General features: G+C 33.9%; 1 protein-coding gene across 1 annotated transcript; it reads left to right on the plus strand.

Annotated features, from left to right (window-relative positions):
- Positions 1–225: 225 nt before the first annotated feature.
- On the plus strand, positions 226–714 carry LOC123697067. The gene has a single exon (XM_045643484.1). The coding sequence runs from the start codon at positions 226–228 to the stop codon at positions 712–714; it is 489 nt and encodes a 162-aa protein (XP_045499440.1).
- The last annotated feature ends 20,047 nt before the right edge of the window (positions 715–20,761 follow it).

The following is a 20,761-nucleotide window of genomic DNA, read 5'->3' on the forward strand; positions in this document are numbered from 1 at the left end:
GATAGTTCCTACAATGTTGTGGAGCTAAAATTGGTAAGACTTTTTTGCTTATATTTTTATAAACACTGGAAAATCATAAAAAATAGAGTATCCCTTACCTAGATGCCAAAAACTGAAATATGTCTATAATATAAACGAGTAGTCCTGGGTTACTGTAATGCAAAATTCGTAATAATCACGCCAGCCCATCGCCTACAACTTTATAAGGCCCAAGTTAGGCCACATATGGAATACTGCTCTCACCTCTGGGCTGGAGCACCCCAATATCAGCTGCTTCCATTTGACCGCCTTCAACGTCGAGCCTCTCGAATCGTCGACCGACCCGAGCTCACCGATCGGCTGGATCCGCTTGCACTGCGGCGTGATGTCGCATCACTGTGCATATTCTACCGGATATACAATGGAGAGTGTTCTGATGAACTTTTTGGATTGGTACCAGCTGCGAAATTCCACAACCGCACTGCACGACACAAGCTTAAATACCATCCACACCACCTGGATGCGTGGCGTTCGTCTACAGTGCGATTCTCGCGACACTTCTTGCCGAGAACCACGCTGTTGTGGAACAAGTTACCTGCTTCTGTGTTTCCTAAAAACTTTGACATGGGCACCTTCAAGAAGAAAGCCTACACATACCTGAAAGGCCAGCAAAACGTTCGTAAAGTCTCCGACAGTGCGAACGCTCATGGGCGGCGACGAACTTCCAGAAAGTGAGTCGTCTGCTCTTTTGTTGGAGCTAACATAAAAAAAAAATAATCCAATTTTTTTAATAATTTCACATTCCAGTCAATTATGTATTATCAACATGGTTAAATATATATGTAAGTATTATCTTCATTATAATTGACAAGAAACACCTTTCAGCCCGATTTTTTTGGGGATAGCAAATAAATAAATTCAGTGTAAATAAGCAGATGTAAGGTTTTAACTGTCCTACTAATATTATTAATGCGAAAGTTTGTGAGGATGTGTGTGTGTTTGTTTCTCTTTCACGCAAATACTACTGAACCGATAACAATGAAATTTAGCACACATATAAAGGGTAACTTTGATTAACACATAGGATAGGTTTCATCCCGGAAATCCCACGGGAACGGGAACTATGCGGGGTTTTCTCTGAAAATGCGGGCAATGCCGCGGGCGGAAAGCTAGTTAACTATAATAATGATAACAAACTCGGTTCGTAAATGAACTGTGAACTCTTAAATTGAATTCAATTACCTTAACAATTGTACCGTCTTATTAATAAGAAAGTAATTTAGAATACCGAACACTTTTCTAAACTAATACAGAAAAACTAATAAAGTGCTAAGTGATTTTGTATGTAGGTATGTTTTAATTTTAACTACTGAACCGTTTTTAATAATTCTTCCACACTATCTTTACCAGAATGTGCCATGACAAATTATGATGCAGTTAGTTTAAAGGTTTACAGTGAAAAAATCGATACTACTCCTTAAAAAAATCGATTTCGTGTAAAGGTATCATCTTCCAAAATTAATTCTAGTTAAATTAAGTTTTTATTAGGTATTTAATTATTGTTTATAAAATATTCACCCCAAGTATTACCGCGGGGCACAACTAGTTGCTATATACTTATAAATTTACCCGTTTCTGCGGCAAATGAAGCCGGTCACTACGCATATGTAAATACTAAGTAAATTAGAAAGAATACATAATTAAGGTAATAACTTCGATACTAGAAAAACTTACACTTTTATCATAAAAAACCTTTTATAACATGCTTCGGTAAACATTGTATAACATTACACATATTATAATGAATGATATAAATAATATCTTAAAAAACTAATATAAATATCAATAGAAATATATAAGTTATTGAATATGAATCCCTACTTACATAATATACCTATAATATTATAAATGCGAAATTAACTCTGTCTGTCTGGCCGTTACGCTTGCCCGCTTAAATCTCTCATCCGATTTTGATGAAATCTTTGGACCCTGGCACAGACAATCTTTAGACCCTGAGAAAGAACATAGGCTAACTTTTATTGCGAAATATGTAGGTACCACGGGCGAAGCCGGGTCGGACCGCTAGTACAATAAAAACAATATTCTCTGTGGTATAGCGGCAATGACATCATATTACCTATAATACATATTATTGCGTTTTTAAGAGGTCAATGTAGAGCACTTTTTCGTTTTATTTGATTACTTAGGTACATTTTACTAAATTGAAGAGGATGCATATAAGTCAGCACTGCACAGGCAAAATATGTATATCGGCATGTGCCGAGTTTGGCAAGATTCAAAGATACCAAAATCGTCGCCTTGCTCCAAGACGTGAAGGTATTGCCATGACGCGACCTTGAAATTTTACTCTGAACGCGCCTAAAGTAGATTCACTTCGGACCAATGTGTGCTCAGCACACATGCTCTTTTTTATTTTTATTTTGTTTATTTACTATCTCTATACTCTTTCTAACTTTTTCCATTGACACCGTTAACCAAAACAATTATAAAATTACCATCAACTATCATCTCCATATTATTCCAGCTTACAAAACAGTGAATTTTTATGAAAATCATACGCAATTAAGCGAATGCAGTATTAATTACCGCATTGATGAGTTATGATTCATAATTAGAGATTACACCGCGTTTCGCACGAACACGTGTGCTTTCGTTTTAAAATGTTTTCTTGTCTTGTGTTAGAAAATCTTGACATGTAACTAATGTTGGTAAGTGGTTGGTTTTTTATCCAATAGAAAGGAGGAGGAGTGACAAGCAAAACCAGGTAAGAATAATATATTGGAGAATTTCCTTACAGGAAATGATAAACGTTACTTTAAAATCTGTAACGTTTAACATTCACTCCTATATAGACATACTAGCTTTCCATCCGCGGCTTCGCTCGCGTTTTCAAAGAAAAACCCGTTCCCGTAGAATTTCCGGGATAAAACCTATCCTATGTCCTTTCTCGAGTATCAAAATATATCCATACAAAATTTCATGCAAATTGGTTCAGTAGTTAAGGCGTGATTGAGTAACAGACAGACAGAGTTACTTTCGCATTTATACTATTAAGTATGGATAGTGTGCTTATGACATGGGTCAAAGTATATGCATCTTCTTTGTGAACTTACACGCGCAAAAAAATTGTGATTTGAATTGAAACCGAACTTAGTTTTCATAAAGTTCATATTGATGACTTATAAATACAAAACGGGAAAGGAAATAAAAGTAATAGGTACTGTCTATATATAATTTGGAAGTAATACGGAAGAATACTTCAATCATATTACTTACTTAAAGTGAGAACAAGCAAATATCAACACGTGTTCATGTGCTCTGACCTGCGAACAACATTTAAATTAATATGCCTTGCTTTCCTTATTAGTAACAAAAGGTATTATTTATGTTTATCGTGGAACCAGTTAGAGAGGCAATGGTGTGGAAAAGATGGGGAGATTTCAAATAAAATTCATCAATATCAAACATCCATACTAATATTATAAATGCGAAAGTAACTCTGTCTGTCTGTCTGTCTGTTACTCAATCACGCCTTAACTACTGAACCAATTTGCATGAAATTTTGTATAGAGATATTTTGATACCCGAGAAAGGACATAGGATAGGTTTTATTCCGGAAATCCCACGGGAACGGGAACTATGCGAGTTTTTCTTTGACAGCGCGGGCGATGCCGCGGGTGGAAAGCTAGTAGGCTATATAAGGAACAAGATTACAGAAATAAACCAATGACCTTATTAATTTCTAAGTCCAAATTTTGTATAAATTTATAATACATAAATAGTTTATGTGCACAAAATATAGTTGCTCTCGAAATAGGTAGTATATTTTCAAAGTTAATTAATTCACATAACATAATATAGATTATTTAATTTCAGTTAAAGTTAATCTGCAGTTGTAGCGAAGTGAAAAAAATTGAGGTAAATAAAAGAAATATGAATTCTAAGGAACTCCAGAAGACCGATAAATTAATCAAGACATGAATTGGAAATGTTTCCGAAATAGATAAAGTTTCAGGAAGAAGAAAGAGGAAGGAACATTCAAGCAACCGATGATTCCAACTAAATATTGTAGCGAAATGCTAATCGTACACGCTTCTTACATAAAGCTGTAATAGCGTATAATTAATGCTTTGATTAAGAGATAGGATCACTAATTACAAGTAACATCAGCTGCGCATGATTTGAAGGTCTTCAGTGTAGCATGTAAATTTTTTCCGATATTTCCTAATGAAGGAATTCTGTTTGCTAGGACTGGATTAATTAGATGGTCACGATAAGAACTATTTGCAATTCTTAAAGTGTAATTTTACTGGTAAATATTCTAGGTAATGTCAATGAACGTTGACATTTCTAGTGTTAGAATATTGACTGGATCAAAAACATCAGTCTGTTTTAGAAGGACTTGTTATATTATATTTTTTAGGGCCGATTTTTCAATGCTTGGATAAAACTTATTCGTCGAATAATGTATAAAACTACCATTTTAAAAACGTATTCTAATTGCCCGTATTTGACAGTTTACGTGACATTTTAATATTAACGTGTAATACTTTATTGGACGGATAAGTGTTATCCAAGCATTGAAAAATCGGCCCTTAATTGGTTTAATCCTGTTAAGAAGTGTGTTAATTAAATTATTTGTGATGTAAATGTTTGTGCTCTTTATGTTTCCTGATTTGATTCTGCTAATATTATTGCTCCCTAAAACGTCTGGCGTTTTCTTCAATATTCAGAAAAGTATTGGCTAGATCACCGTTATTTTTCTGCCCAGAAATTAGTACCGCAGACAAAGCCCATATATTTTGCCCGCTATAAAATTATCTTTCTTTGGCTAAAGGTGGCGAGTTGCTGATGAAGCGTGAACTACATGCTATGAATACATAATCAAAACATTATCTCTTTTTTATAAATTAATAACGATTCCAAATAGGTCTTGATGAATTTATTTCTAGATAATACGTGAATAATTTATGATTGCAATTTACTGCTTTATATTTAATTAGCTGATTGGTCATGATATTTTTTTTTCATCATTCTTTAATTGATTAGTCATTGTTTTCAATAAATATATGGATACTATTGTTCTGAGTCAGGTCATCTATAATTCATAATAGACCTATTTTTTCATCCTTTCCTATTTACTTATTAGAACCTGATCTCTGCCTACGTCTTATTTTTAACAGTTTTTTGTTAGTCTTTAAATATGTATTGCTTATACATCATCTTTTGCTATGTTAGCAGGTAAGTACAACAAGAACCTTTGGATCATTTCATATTATAACTGTTGTTCTTAGTTATAAACGTATTATTTAAATGGCAGCTCTAAAAACTGAATTGGCACTAATCAAGTCTATATAATACTGACGCGTGTGAACATGTCTTAACATAACTTACACTTAAAATTCATTAACAATGCACGTGTGAAATGCTTTTTATGTTAATATCTGTCTTTGTTACTTGTTTTACATGAAGTGTTATTTATCTTTACAAATGTCTAGTTTCTCTAAGCTTATTAGCAATAGGTTCGTCTTGTAAAGTAAAAACGCTGATGTCTCATTTGATTTTCAAATTATTCAGTTCAACTTTCTTTGTATTAAAGTCTAACGTGTCGTAAGTTGTATTAATAATATGATTATCTTGCTTCTATCCCCTGCTTCGTAAATAGTGCTATCTTAGTGCTATTTAGATGATTTTTAGGGTTCCGTACCGAATCGGTAAAACGGGAACCTATATTACTGAGACTTCGTTGTCAGTCTGTATCCAGGCTGTATCTCATAAACCGATAGCTAGAAAGCTGAAATAATATATATAAAGTGGAGGTTCCCATAGTAATTAGTACGGAACCCTTCGTGCGCGAGTCCGACTGGGACCTGGCCGGTTTTATTTTAATTAGACTGTATGGCGAACAAAACGAACAAAAGTGACAAATCCATAATTTTCTCATACCTGTTCTTCCTATGTCATAAACCTGAAAGAGTTATAACGTGATAAACTGAAAACATAAATTAATTTGCATTAATTTTTATAAAAAAGGGCATAAAATACTCAATGTCTAACTTGATATTGCGTGGACACTGACTAATTATGTCATAAATTCTCATTCTTCAGACCTTATTGTTTATAGGCTTCTACACATGTGCTAGCTTAGTTCGTTTTACAATGTTAAAATAATGTCAATTGATAAGCAATAACAATTAACATTTCTTTTCGATTCATTGTATTTATGACGAACACGGTAAGGGTGGGACTAGAGTACAGAAAACATTGACATTCTTTATGAAACATATTTAACTGTTTGCAACGCATGCATGCACACTTTATTAAACCAATATATTTTTATAAAATACGGTTTTAATAACTTGCTATAATAAAATACGTATCCCATTAGGTATTGTAATTATGCAATATTTTATTGAGAGTGAAAAATAATAATTTGTCAGTACATCTTTATGTTTTACGGTTTTTGTTTTATGCTAATTTAGAAGGTAGATACCTATTATAATATTTAGCACTCTAGAAACTTGTTAAATAGAAAAAGAAATAGTACACAAAAACTCTACGACTTCAACCGTCATAGTACCTACTTATGAAGTATTGCGTCATTTTTTTTAAATATAATAATGGGCAAACGAGCATGAGAATCGCCTGGTAAGCAAATCCTGGAACCACAGGCATCTCTGGAGGTCTTCGAAGATATATTTTTAAGACGGATGTAGGCTCTCTTCTGCAAAATTGCAAATTTCATCAGAGGCTAGGCAATCACGCAAAAGGCACGACACGCGTGACGAGGTATTCTTAGTCTATGATATTTATCGAAGATAATACAAATAAAAAATCCCCCATCTCTTGGAGTAATTCATATTGCAGAATACGTCCGACCGCGACAGTATAAATTGCACAAATAGATATCAAAATTGTAACAACATTGTAAACACACAGATTTGAATGCATAAACAAATTTTCAATTAAAAACAAGTCATTTCACGGTAGCTATTTGAAAGTGGGAAATGTCCGCAAAAAGTGTGAAGTGTGGTCACCGTGCTAGCGCGCAAATTGGCGTGACCGATGATATTGTGTAGACGCTGCAATAAATCTGGTTTGCTTGAAATCCCGAGCTGTCACGCTAGCCGCACTATTTGCATGTCAATATGCAGGCGAATGATGGTACGCGGTGACCATGGTTTGTGATTTTGGGAGACATTAGAAAATAGACAAAAAGTAATAAAAACAAAACGACGTGTGGCACTCGGGGACTGCCGCGGTAAAGCTATTGCATGCTATGCCTTCAAGCCACACTTCCGCCCGTCGGAGTGGGGAGCGTGAGGTTTTTTCGTTACGGAATTTCTCGATTCGGTCCCCGCGCTCAAGGCCCGCGATAGAAGCTATGCAATAGCTTAATTATAATAATTATACTAACATACATATAACATAACTATAGAAAAACAGAAAGAATTAAGCATAATGATATTGATCTGCGCGGTGGATTACATTCTGCATCTGAGGCTGATAATGATGATAATAATATTATTATCGTTACTCCTTACCATATCCCGTACTCTGTAAAACCTGACAATCTATTAGATACTTTACTAATCTTTGCCAATATTTATATTCAGTGAACAGTGAAGAGACATAGGTATTATGGAGAGAAACGCATCAATACCAAGACTTTTAAAATAAGGAAAAAGAAAAAAAAGGAGATTTTCACCGGGAGACTCACAAATTCCATAGCACAGTGTAATAAAAAATATGGTAAAATGGTTGAAAAAAAATCATTTTTATATTATGTATGGATAGTTCATAGTTATTTAACAGCAAAAACAATAGTCACTCTAGCAGATATGTAGATAGTGCGCGGGCGCCGGTCCACTAAGTGGCAAGTAATTATTATTGATCGTTGAGCAACTGTATTAGTTTGTATGTATTTGCATACGCCTGGAAACACCGCCTTATCGTGCTAGATATAGACTAAGAGCCCAGTAAGTAGTTTAAGAAAATGAGCTAAAAATCATGACAATTAATTATAAATCAGAGATTATGAATGACGACACTAACTTTTTAGATTAAAATTGTGGTTTTCATTAATTCCTTAAAAATGCTTTCAACAGATAAAGAAATAGATGAAAGTAAGTGAACGAAACTGTTCATTGATCGACATCTAATTTTTTTCAATAAGTAAGTTTCCATAGTCAGTAAATTGCAACTTTGTTCAGGAAAATTAATTTCTAAATTTTAAATTTTTTGGTTTTTTACATCCAAAAAAGGAAAAAAATAATAGTAGACACTAACTACTGAAATAATAATATAGAGTCATCATATAATACGATATCATTGTTGCCCAAGCGATTTAAAGCGTTTTATTAATTACTTATTTAGCCCACGTCTTGTGACCTTTTTCCACCTCCACAAAGGAGAAATATCTGAGATTCAATCGATAGAAATTTCAAGTGCGCCCGCCAATTCTTCTTTATTTTATGTCTTCATACGCACCGCCGATCGCCCCTAATTACGCCTTGACGCAAAAACACTAATCGCACATTTCACATACAAAACCAAAAGGACCTTTACAACAAACTGTGTACTGAAAATCAAGCTTTATCCCCTTGTAATAAAGTTCTTTTGCCAAAACTGTCGGTGTAGTTACTACCTTATTGCATGTGGCTCTTTGAAAAGTTATGTCCAGAATGGCATATTTGTACAGAAGTAGCGCAAAACAATTTGGAACGTGCTATTGAAAATTCTAAATCCAAAATTCAATGTCTCCAAAATTGTGTCACATACGACATTATTCCTGGAGCTCACTACTACAGTAGCGTAAGCGAATATGCGTCACAAGAATGTGCATACACGGTTGAAGTTCGTTCGCATCTTTTGAGAAGTTACGTCCTTTAAACAGAAGCCGAAACGTGAGTTCGAGAAGCGTTAATGAGCGCGCTCTCCGTCGGATTCCCAGCGATGTTACTGTATCGTCTTTTGTCGGCGCGATACGACTTTTTGTGATGGCAAATGATAACAATAAGCCGTGTTAAGAAGTGGGATGCGAAATTCTAAAGAGATAATAAGAAACGTGATAATGTGTTGTTAATTAATTAATGTGCAACGGATTGCGGGTTCCGCTTGACAGACTTTTTCTGATGGCTATCTGATCTAGCCTCTGTTTTGTTAGTAACGCAATAGACATTTGTTCATCAGCGTAATCACGTATTCACTTGTTAATCGGCAAAAAGCTTAGTAAATTGTTAATACACAAAGCAAAATCTTTATATTATGATTCAGTCTAGATAGGTAGAATAATATAATAGAGCGGACTGTTCTCTTCTTGTATTTGCTAGTTCCCGCGACAATAGGTGATCTTCTATGTATCAGATAGTACAGTACCTAAGTAGGAACACACTAAAGTAACTCACGAGTCACAATTCCACTTCGTCTATCATCTAGAAGTAAGTCGTTAAATAGGTAATTAAATATGAATTATTTAAAGGTATACAATCGATCTGTTCATAAATCATCAAATAATAAGTGATAGATCATACACACAATTCAACAAATTTTGCCGGAGCTATAATAATTATACTAGTGAATGCATATTATGTAGCTAATATAATAACGAATAGCAAAATAATATTTTTGACGCTACCAAGAAGCTTATATCCTCTAATACACTGGAGATTGCACTATGACCATTAACTTGAAACAAGAAACTATGACATTCAATGACGTCAGTCATGTTTTTTGTCTCTTTCTGTCGAGTGACCACGCTGGTTTGTAAATTCAGGATTTTTCAAAATAGAAAAAACTAAAAATCATGGTCTATAAATAATAACGACATATATTTTTAACAGTATTTATATTATAATATTATGGTCATACTTTATAGGTAGGTACATACAATTTTAATTGGTATAGAATGATAGTTATAAATAATTTTTGGCTACAAAGCTTGGATATGAACCGATATATAGCATTAACATCCTTTGTAAATAGAGGAAAGTTGTGTTTTGCATCAGATGCTGTTTAGCAAATTGTTAGCTACTCAGATCTTCTTTTTAAACGCGTTGCTTCGACGGGTCAATTTCAAGCCAGAATCATCAAAGAAAAACTGTTTATAGCAGCCTTGCACAAATTTCAGCTAACTTTACAAAGTTTATTTTTAAAAAGGTATTTTTTTCTGGGTCGTAATCCTCAGTAACCTTGATGGGCACATATATTTCTTTTTATTTTACTTTTTGGAAAGCTGAAATACGTAAAACAAAAAAATATGAGGTAAGTTAAAAAAGTATAAATTTAAATGTAAAAACGAACAATCTTATAACTACATGTGAGTGCAATACCGATGTCATGTGTTGTTTCATTACTAGTAACAATCTTTAAAATGGTGTTCTAAATTTTCATCATAATATTGTTATTACAATATATTCTCTTCGCTATCCATAAAAACTCGTCATCATGGTTACCATACTTGTTAAATCTGTTTATTGAAAACTTGTTGAAAAATGATAAAGTATTAGGGAAATAACAAATTTAACATGACTGCTTACTAAAATGATGCTAAATTAGACAATTTTTGCCATTGAAATGATTCTAAACAGGTAAATGCAGGAGTATTGAGGAATATTGTAAATAACGTAAATATACACTTGCCTGTGAAATTCTATGCCAGAATTTGGTGTCCAAACACTTCTGCAATTTTGCACAATACAATGCATTCTTTATATTCGGAAAATATTCATTAAATAAGCAACAATATTAACTTAAATATTCGAAGCGACGCAATATTTTTGACACACATGCCATATTGACAAAGTGAGAGTTGCTACAATTTTATTATGGTGACTACCCATAATCAGGGAGTATCGCTTTTTAATAATTGGTTCAGATACTTAGTTTATTTAGCATAAATAATAATTGTCTCATCCAACAATGCTTCTGAATGACGTTGTTGGCAATTTATCAACAAACTCATGTACAAAAACTAACCTTTTGCACAGAATATTACAGCATAGATAGTAGCCTTGGGAAAACTTCGTATTAACAGTGGCAATACCAAGTTAGGTGTGAAAGTGATAAAAAACATGAACTAGGCAATATTTTCTTGTTACACGTCAATGTTCATACCGAAATCTCCAGTGTATTAGATATAAGCTTCTTGGACGCTACAAATTATTACAGAGAAAGTAACCGCTTGAAAGTGAACACTACACAAAAAAGATGCAACACTTTCTTTAATAGTGATAATTGTCAACGAAATTGGCTGAATAGTGACATTTAATTGCAATATCGAGGCATCGCGATGTCATTGCCCTCGATACAATAATTGTAGTCCCAAATTACCGGTAAATAATTATCAACGTCCAAATCGAACGGCTATCGTGCGAGCCAAATGGAGTTATTTAATATAAACTTATTTGGCCATGCGATACGCGATAATATGACCATTGGTCATGCCTTATGTGGAATGGTTGGCGCGTGAGAATGGAAATTGAGGTTCAGGGTTCCAATACTGTTGGAGATTAAAAAATAAACGATCAGGTTGTTTAAATTTTTGAACTAGTGTTACATTGCTTATTTTTGGGAGAAGATAAGGAATAAAAATGTACATCTAGAAATGGAAATCCAGATGAAAAAAATGTGATAAAGAATGTCACAAGACTATATCCTATTTTTACGGCTCTAGTAGCTAAATCGCATGCTACTAGTAGCTACTTACTCCTTATTATTTTTGTTTAAAAGCCCAACATTTGATATTTTGCGCCAGCTTTAAGACAAAGGTAACAGCTCCTGCCGTGGCCCCAAAAGGAATCCGCATGGATACGGTATGGCTTAATTATGGGACATAATTCAAGAGGCGCGTTCATGCGTTTGTTTATATGCCAATACAAATTTGTTATAATATCTGATGGTTACAGCTACGGTTTCTTATTGAAAACAAGTAAGTAATGAGAAAATTGTCAGTTGAGGGAAGAAACGATTTATAATCTGTGTTTAATATGGAAAATATAACCATAAAGGAATGGACACTGCATCTTTATGTCCTCTCTTAATAGATATTGGAAGTGCAATAATATCTAAAATGCTATTGACTACAGCCGCTGATGGATTACTATTAATTAATTTTGAAGCTTTGATAAATCATCTAAATATGTATAATGTATATAATTTTTCAACATGATAAAGTTTAATAATAGCAGAGAATTATATTATACTCCGTTAGTTTAATTCATATATCGCAATTAGACATCCATCTCGGCTCCTCCTGGTTTGCAAAAGAAAAAATAACCTAGTATGAGAAAATAATGTAGCCTGGTGAAATGAAACTTCAAAATCATTTATATACTTATTTAGTTATTCACAAAAAAACAAATCTTTCTTATTTACAATGTTCAAGGATCTCATTTATCTATACCACTCCAGAGGGTAGTATATGTCTCCACTCCATGAGTCCTAGTGTGGGAAAGTGATGGCGCTACACAATCTGTATAGCTCTGTCATTTTTACACACTTAATTAATATTGCTTTAAAACATCATTATAACCCCCAGGTGGATGTTAAAAAAGTATTGATCTTACAGAAAAATTACCATGTAATTGTTTGTAAGAAAAATCGATATGTGAACAGATATGCATCTGCCCTATACCCCACAAGGTGACTCATGACTCAATTTAAATGCTGCTTGCTGTTTGTACATAGCACTGAATAATTTGTAACAACCATATCACCTTCAAACACCACACATTATATACTTCAAACCATGATAGGTTTATGATCGTTCCATCTCTTATTAACCCAGCAAAAAGACAGAGATAGCAAACTATCACCTGACGCAACATATATAATACACAACAAATAAACGAATAGTCCACACAATGTAATAAACACTGTGATATATTAACCTGTCTCTTCGCTATCAGCAATTCCAAAAGACAAATTAACGCAGCGTTGCGCACGCGACGCTTTCCGGTTAACAAGATGATGTTTTTAAATGACATTAATAAAAATAATTAAATATGTAAGTACTTCGTACAAGTGTGGAGTGGTTCTTGCTTTGATGTTATTAAAATTGTTAAATTGTCTCGACAGAACTAACGAACCTTCTAATGAACTTTTTACGCCCCGGCTTCGCCCGTGGTACATATTCGCAATAAAAGGTAGCCTATGTTCTTTCTCAGGGTCTAAAGATTGTCTGTGCCAAATTTAATCAAAATCGGTTGAGAGGTTTAAGCGGGAAAGCGTAACAGACAGACAGAGTTACTTTCGCATTTAAAATATTAGTAGGGATATACCTACTGCATAACATTAATAGGTACATTTTATCGGATTTAAATCAATGTGATCTAAGTACTTCGTTTAATACATGTTTTTAATTTTTAGACTGAAATTGCAGCCGACCACGTCGAACGTACGAAACGTGTAGTTAAAAAATATTTCCTGAGAAATACAATTTTGAGTGAGTTGGTATATTGTACCTACTATGGTGGGTATTTCAGGTATTTCTTAATATCAACTTATTCAATACAATATTTCAATGCGTATTCTGGCATCATTAAAAAATAGTCGCTGTTATTTCGAATTCTCGTTCGACATTCGTATACTTTACTAGTTACCTAAAATTAATAAAAGTCACCATTACGATAATACGATGTTTCGATAAATTCACATTAAAAGGTTAGAACATCCGTATTGTTGCGTGAAGCTATAGTTTTCAAATAATTCATAAAATACATTGAAACCGGATAGTTAACGGTCGCGTCAAAATTGAAACTTATAATTCCGTGACAGGCGCACGTGATTGTCAAATAAAAAAAGTTGCCACCATTAAAAAATTGAGTGTGAAAAAGCAAACCGTGACCTATAAAATGGCGGGCAAAAAATGTTTTGGTATTACACTCAATGTAAATAACGGGTCTCGTGATTAATCGTAGTTAATAAACTTTTAATTAAGGTAACAATTATTGAACATTATATCGAAATTGGTCAGAAAGGTTAGTGTGATATTAACGTTTTTATTTACGTAGGTACTTGCATCGCCTGTTGCAATGCATGAAATATCTTTGATTTAATGTTCTGTGAAAGCGGGCGGTTTCTTTTTTCCACACTTTAATTTGATTCAATTGAAATAAAGTCCGCATTTACTTAAATTAAAAGTAAAACGGCTTGTTGTAAATGCAATCAAATCTACCCTTTATCTTCATCTACGTGTGTATTTGCATGGTTAGACCTTTTAACGACTTCATTAGTCTTTACGCAGAAATGGTTTAATAGCTTTGATAAGCATGCTAGGTATTGTAGTTAAAGATTTAGATTATCAGCAGTTATCACCACCAACCCGGCCAACTCTGTTGTAAGCTCATAAGCCGGTTGCAGAGCTTCACCGACAATCAGCAGGGGGCTTCCCGCCCCGAACAGAGTTCCCCACGCAGCCTCCTTGCGGAGGCTGCGTGTGCGAAGATCCCAGTCGTCGACCGACAATCAGTGCGTACGTCAGTCGCGCTTGTCATATGTATGGAAATTCATAAAACCGTTCATAACTAGACCGACCATACGCACGCGTATTTCCATACATATGACAAGCGCGACTGAAGTACGCACTGATGGTCGGTGAAGCTCTGCAACCGGCCTTACCTTAGTATTCAATTTGATGCTCAATAGATAAAGGGTACTTTACTTTCCATCCTACTGATAGATCTTTTTATCCCAGCAATTCCACAGGAAACTTTGAAAACGTGTATGAAGCCGCGGGTGGAAAATGGAAATCTAGTATAGCATAAAACTACAGTACAACCAGGTAAAATATCATGGTTCTTCTTTAATACAATTTATTTGATAAAATTTATTCTTATGAATGGTAATATCAATTATTTTTTTTTTCTACTTTCAATATAACGTTTAATCGTCTTGTCTAATAATTCACTTATCTTCCACTATCACCATTCGAAATTTTATCACGATGAGTTCATTGTTTTGGTCGTGAATACGACAGACTCAAAGACTCGAGTTATATGTATATGTTTATAATCAAAACACATTCCCACATAATCATTTATCTCAGGCATAAAAATATACATATCAACCGAACAGCGATATCTGGATATCATAATTAAGTCTCATGGCGTGTTCAAATTAAATTATGTCGAAAATGAAACGTTAGTGGGCCATAAATTGCGATGCGCAGGCGCCTCTGTTACGCTCAGCTGATGTATCGGCTACACCTATTGGTTACATATTGTATAAGAACAAGTGTTAGGAGATAGCGGTTTATTAATCAGAAGAGAATAATTGAAAGAAGTTAAAAAGCAATCTGAAAACAGTGATTGATACCAGAGTAGGTATAAATAATTATAGGCTATGAGAAACAAAATCAACAAAAGCTTATGAACTCGATAAGTATATTGCCAGTTGAAAAAAATAGATACTTATAGGAAAAATTGATAGTCAACACATAAAGATAATTTCATGAATTTGTTTAACTGAATTATTTGACGCCTCATAAAAAACTATTTAGGAAACTAAATTAATACTTATTTAAAGGTGTTAATAGACACACACACGTCACACACACATACTTTATGATGCCTTTAAAGATACTTTGAAATATTATATTTTAAAAACGATATTCTTTCGAAAATCGCGAATCCCTTAACTTGTACCACACATCATGAAGTACAATTTAATCTGCACCGTTTCCATTGAACAAGTTTGTTTGTTTTTGTCTCGAATCGATACGCCTGCACCGGGTTAACTGATCGGAATGCTTTGGTACTACATTATTACTTAAATACTAAAATACGTTTTTTTATTATTTAACTTGATGTATTTTGTTTTTTGATTCAAAGGACTCTTTCATTCTTCATTCTTTCATTAATATTTAAAAATTAAATTCGCGTAAATTGCTTTTAAATTCTGATTATTAAAACCAATTTACGCGGGTACTTTTCGACAAATTGAACAAGAGAAAGTACTATAATATCTTTAATATTATTGTCAATTTTATTATTATTTAGCAATTGATAAGCATAAATACAGTTTTAACCCCAATAAAAGTTATGTAGATACTTGTCTCAATTAAAAACGTGTATTACACCACTCTTACTTGTTTACATTTAATATTTAAGTGTCTTACTTTCACTATAATTCTGTAATTATAATTATCTCTAAATGTCACATTAAGGGTCAACGCTCATTGAGATGCTATGCGATCGCAGAGCGTTTACGTAATAAAACGTAGAGTTAAAAATATGTATGGAATAGAATTACCTAAGTAACTTTAATTCGATGCCTGAACTCCTGAAGTCCTGAAGTGTATGCATTTTGATGAATTTTGATAAAAAGACAATAGTTATCTTGTAGAAAAGGGACATCATCACTATATAGTACCTATAAAACAATGTCCCTATGTCCCTTGTATGCTTAAATCTTTGAAACTACGCAACGGATTTTGATGCGGTTTTTTTTAATAGAGTGATTCAAGAGAAAGGTTTTAGTATATAATTTATTAGGTATTAGACAAAGCGGGCGAAGCCGCGGGCGGTTAGCTAGTATATGTATAAAACTCTTTACTCAAAATATTCCCCCTTTTCCCTCCAATAAAATCCAAACTTTATCACAAACCGTCAAGTAACTTACTTGTTTTACACGCCTCAAAAGCCGCCAACAAATTTGCATTTTTAATTCTTCGAACCAACAAACCATACAAACTGCCCATACATACTCTACACAAATAGGCCGCTACATATCGGCGATCTTAATTCCCTACAAATTCATTATTCGCGCCGTGGCTTATCAGTTATCAGTAATAGGGCCTTTGACACTAGGTGTAGCCGCCTGGCCCAATCAGATACGAACCTTCCGCGTAAGCTGAGCGCTTTATGTCCTAGAGCTTTGTGACACACTGCTGGTAAGATCGGAAAGCTATGGAGCAAGCAAATTAGTTTATGACGTCGTATAATGCTCATATGTTGTTCAAATAATTTTTAGGCATATTTAAAAAAACAGTTATTTCAGTGCGACTTTGCTGATGGAAAATCTAGATTGTTTTTAGCTAACTTGGTTAAATCGCCTCGAATATAATAACCAAACATTACGAAATGGGTTATTTTTACTTTATTACCTAAATCTATTACTGTAGGTAATTATATTGTTATTTAATATACACTAAATAATAGGTACCTACAATTTCTATATGTAGAATTCTTCAATTTTAAAGCATATGTACCTAAACTAAATGTAGGTAATGCACCATCACCATTAAATATGTAATCCTAATGGTTTTTCGGGTTGTCTGGCAGAAATCGCTTACAGCGATAAGACCAAATATAACATTTATAGCTCTTATTTTGTAATCCTGTATTTTTGAGTGCAATAAAGAATTTTTCATTCATGCATTCATTCAATTCTTACAATTGAATTAAGTAGCGCTAATACTAAGCTAGAACTGTATAGCTTCAAATTTCCATTTTCCCATACAAAGCTGCTCCCCATCCTTCTCAGCAATGTGTCCCAAACACGTCCACAGACAAACAATTAACATTCGCCGATCGCAGCAAGATGCACTAATACAGCAGAAACACTTCATTAGCGGCGCCTTTACATGTAAACAATTATACATTAAATACTCCTTTAGTATAATCACTTCTTTTTAACTTCTAAAAGAATAGTACCTAATGCCCGGCTTCGAATGTGAGGTATGGATATTTTGGTTTGGAAATGTTTGGAAATTCAACTTACAATTACGATAATGTCAATCAGTAGTCCTCAATTAATAATAATGTCAGTCATTTGTTTTAGTTTAGCAGTACCCAATAAATGAGCGTAACTTAAAGTTTTCATTATTATGGGAAAGACAATTTTAATACATACTTTAAAAGAAAGGGTTCATGTAGCTTGTTCACTTGTATGGTTTATTACTTATCTACACATAAAGAAAAAAAATAGATGTTGTAGAACATTGTAGAATATAAATGCTGTATAATAAGCTTACAATTATTGCTTGAATAATCCTACTAATATTATAAATGCGAAAGTTTGTGAGGATGTGTGTTCGTGTGTGTGTTTGTTACTCTTTCACGCAAATATTACTGAACCGATTACAATGAAATTTAGCACGCATATAGAGGGTAACTTGGATTAACACAAATGATAGGTTTCATCCCGGAGGGAACGGGAAATATGCTGGTTTTTCTTTCAAAACGCGGGTGAAGACGCGGGCGGAAAGCTAGTTCTATATAAAGTAGCAAGAAAATAAATTTATTATCACAAATGCACAGTACAATAGCACATTATAGTAAGAACACAGGTAATATAATAGTATATTAGTAGTAATAACACGCTTACACCTGTCAAACACAACCATTATACTACAACAATAGACGCTGTCGGAAGCTAGTGATATTTGCGAAGCAATTAGCAACGTTGATTACATATTTCTCAATATCTATCCGTAATTAGATAGCAATAGCCATAGCAATCATCATCATCATCATCAGCCCATATACGTTCCCACTGCCGGGACACGGGCCTCCTATGAGGGTACAGACCATAATCCACCACGCTGGCCAAGTGCGTGTTGGCGGATGACACAAGTCGTCGAACTTTTTAATTCTTCGACATGTCGGTTTCCTCACGATGTTTTCCTTCACCGTTCGAGCAGTGGTGATGTTACAACATGCGCAGATAAATTGAAAAATCAATTTATTTCCTACGCGCTCGCCTGGTCTCGAACCACGGACTTATCGATTCGAAGTCTAAGGTCTCACCACTGAGCCACCACTGCTCTAATAGCCATAGCAATAACAATTAAACAGAGAGCGATCATTTTTGACGTTAATACCTGTGTGTCTTGTTTTTATTTAATGGGAGTCGAACTCGAACATGCACTTAACTAGATTTCTTTAAGCTTTTAGATGCGTTATACTGCATAGCAATTAGGTACCGTTTTGGAGAGCAATCGTGTGTAAAACCTTTATTATTTTAACGGAACATAAGTTGTAGAATATTGGGATGACTATGGACGACAAACTTTTATCAGCTGTTAAAAAAAATTGAAATTAAAGCCTTTCTCCTTATAATATTACCTAGATGTACCTAGATCGATGTCATTGTCATTTTAGTAAGCTTGTTACCTTTTGCCCAGGTTAGATACCTGGAAGAGATCACTTCTAAGTGATAAAGCCGCCTAATAGGTGCTGTTTTTTTTGTTTTGTATACTTATATCAGCAATAAGTTTCCCATGTATAGTTTTATCAAAGAGTAATAAATAAAATAAAAATAAATAAACAACCCAGGACTTCTAGCTTACACAGTTAAACACATGCTAACCATTAGATACAATTTACAAAAGGTTAAACATACCAAATAATTAGTATTCCAACAAAAAGCCAATCCTGCATAAAAACATCTAGATTCTAGACAAAGAAAGCGTAAACATTTCTCAAGTTAATTAGAGGCAGGTGCCGAGGCGAGATTGGCATCTGCGCCTAGACGTCGTTAAATATGGTTCCTACAATCACACTAAATTTAAATTATGCGGAATATTTGCTATCTGTGCTATGATCTCTTTGTAGTTGCTTACCGCGCTAAGCTCAATAATTGTACATGAAATATATTTTAAAGGTGCGAAATTGTTTCTTAACTGGCTTGAGCTGTGGTTTTGGTTTTGTGACATTTATTTCATTATCATCTACTTCTAAAATAAGCCAATTTGCCAAATTATTAACGCGTTACTAGGTTTACCTGTAACTTTGTAACTATGTAGAGTAAAATTGAGAAAACTTTTTACTTAATAAAAAAGTAGGTAGCATTAGAGCAGTTCGTCCGGTGTCAGTTTATTTTACAGGTAAGGTAAAAACTGAGATATAATCAGTTTATTCCATATGTTTACCTAATAACAACGTTAAGGTGTTAATAGGGGCTAGCGACCTTGGCGACGATTTACTAGGCGGAATCGGGGGACCGCGACCGGCGCGAATCTATCGTAGTAAAAGTACGTATAAAAATAATTATTTAAAAAGATATTTGGATATTGAATCAAAATTTAAAACAACCATGCCCTGTGTTTCAATTTCATAAACACACTGTAAAAACACTACAATAATTGACATTATATTGACTTAGCGTTTTGGTTTAAAGTACAAAAATCGACCTCAGTTCATGATTTTTTTCCAAAAAACCTGATTGTAAAATAAAAAAAAAATTAAAACAACCATGCCCTTTATCATATTCGATACTTTAATATACATTTTTTTTTAGATATGTACGTAAATAATCTAAGAAGATAAACGGTTATAACTAGAGTTAATTTTCGGTATCAAAAGGGGATTCTACCCGATTCAGGCCTTAAGACTATAGTTATTAGTATACACATACAAACTATCAATTAAACCTCTCACTACACGTCTAATCAAACACACGAATCATGAAAGCTCATAAAAAATGCATCAATAAATTAACCTTCATCTGGTCTGTGTCAGACCCCACGGGGGGCTATCAGACCTCTTTATGATAGCTGTCAATAAATACAAGTTTATTTCATAGCGATTTATAAAGAAAGTTCGCGAAGTGAAACCGACGGTTGTACGAACTTGTATGGAATCACTGAGGTAAAGAAACTGACCTATAGGAAACTTTACAGATATATTATGTTTTTTCACGACTCTTGTTATAAGTTTATCTGTATGTCTATTTTATAATAACTTTAACTTACGTATTGTTACAATATGTCGACATGATTATGAATTGTTTTGTAGTGCTCTTTGGCACAAGAGACACG

The sequence above is a fragment of the Colias croceus genome, chromosome 13 (genome assembly GCF_905220415.1).
Source record: "Colias croceus chromosome 13, ilColCroc2.1".
Classification (NCBI taxonomy): Eukaryota; Metazoa; Arthropoda; class Insecta; order Lepidoptera; family Pieridae; genus Colias; species Colias croceus.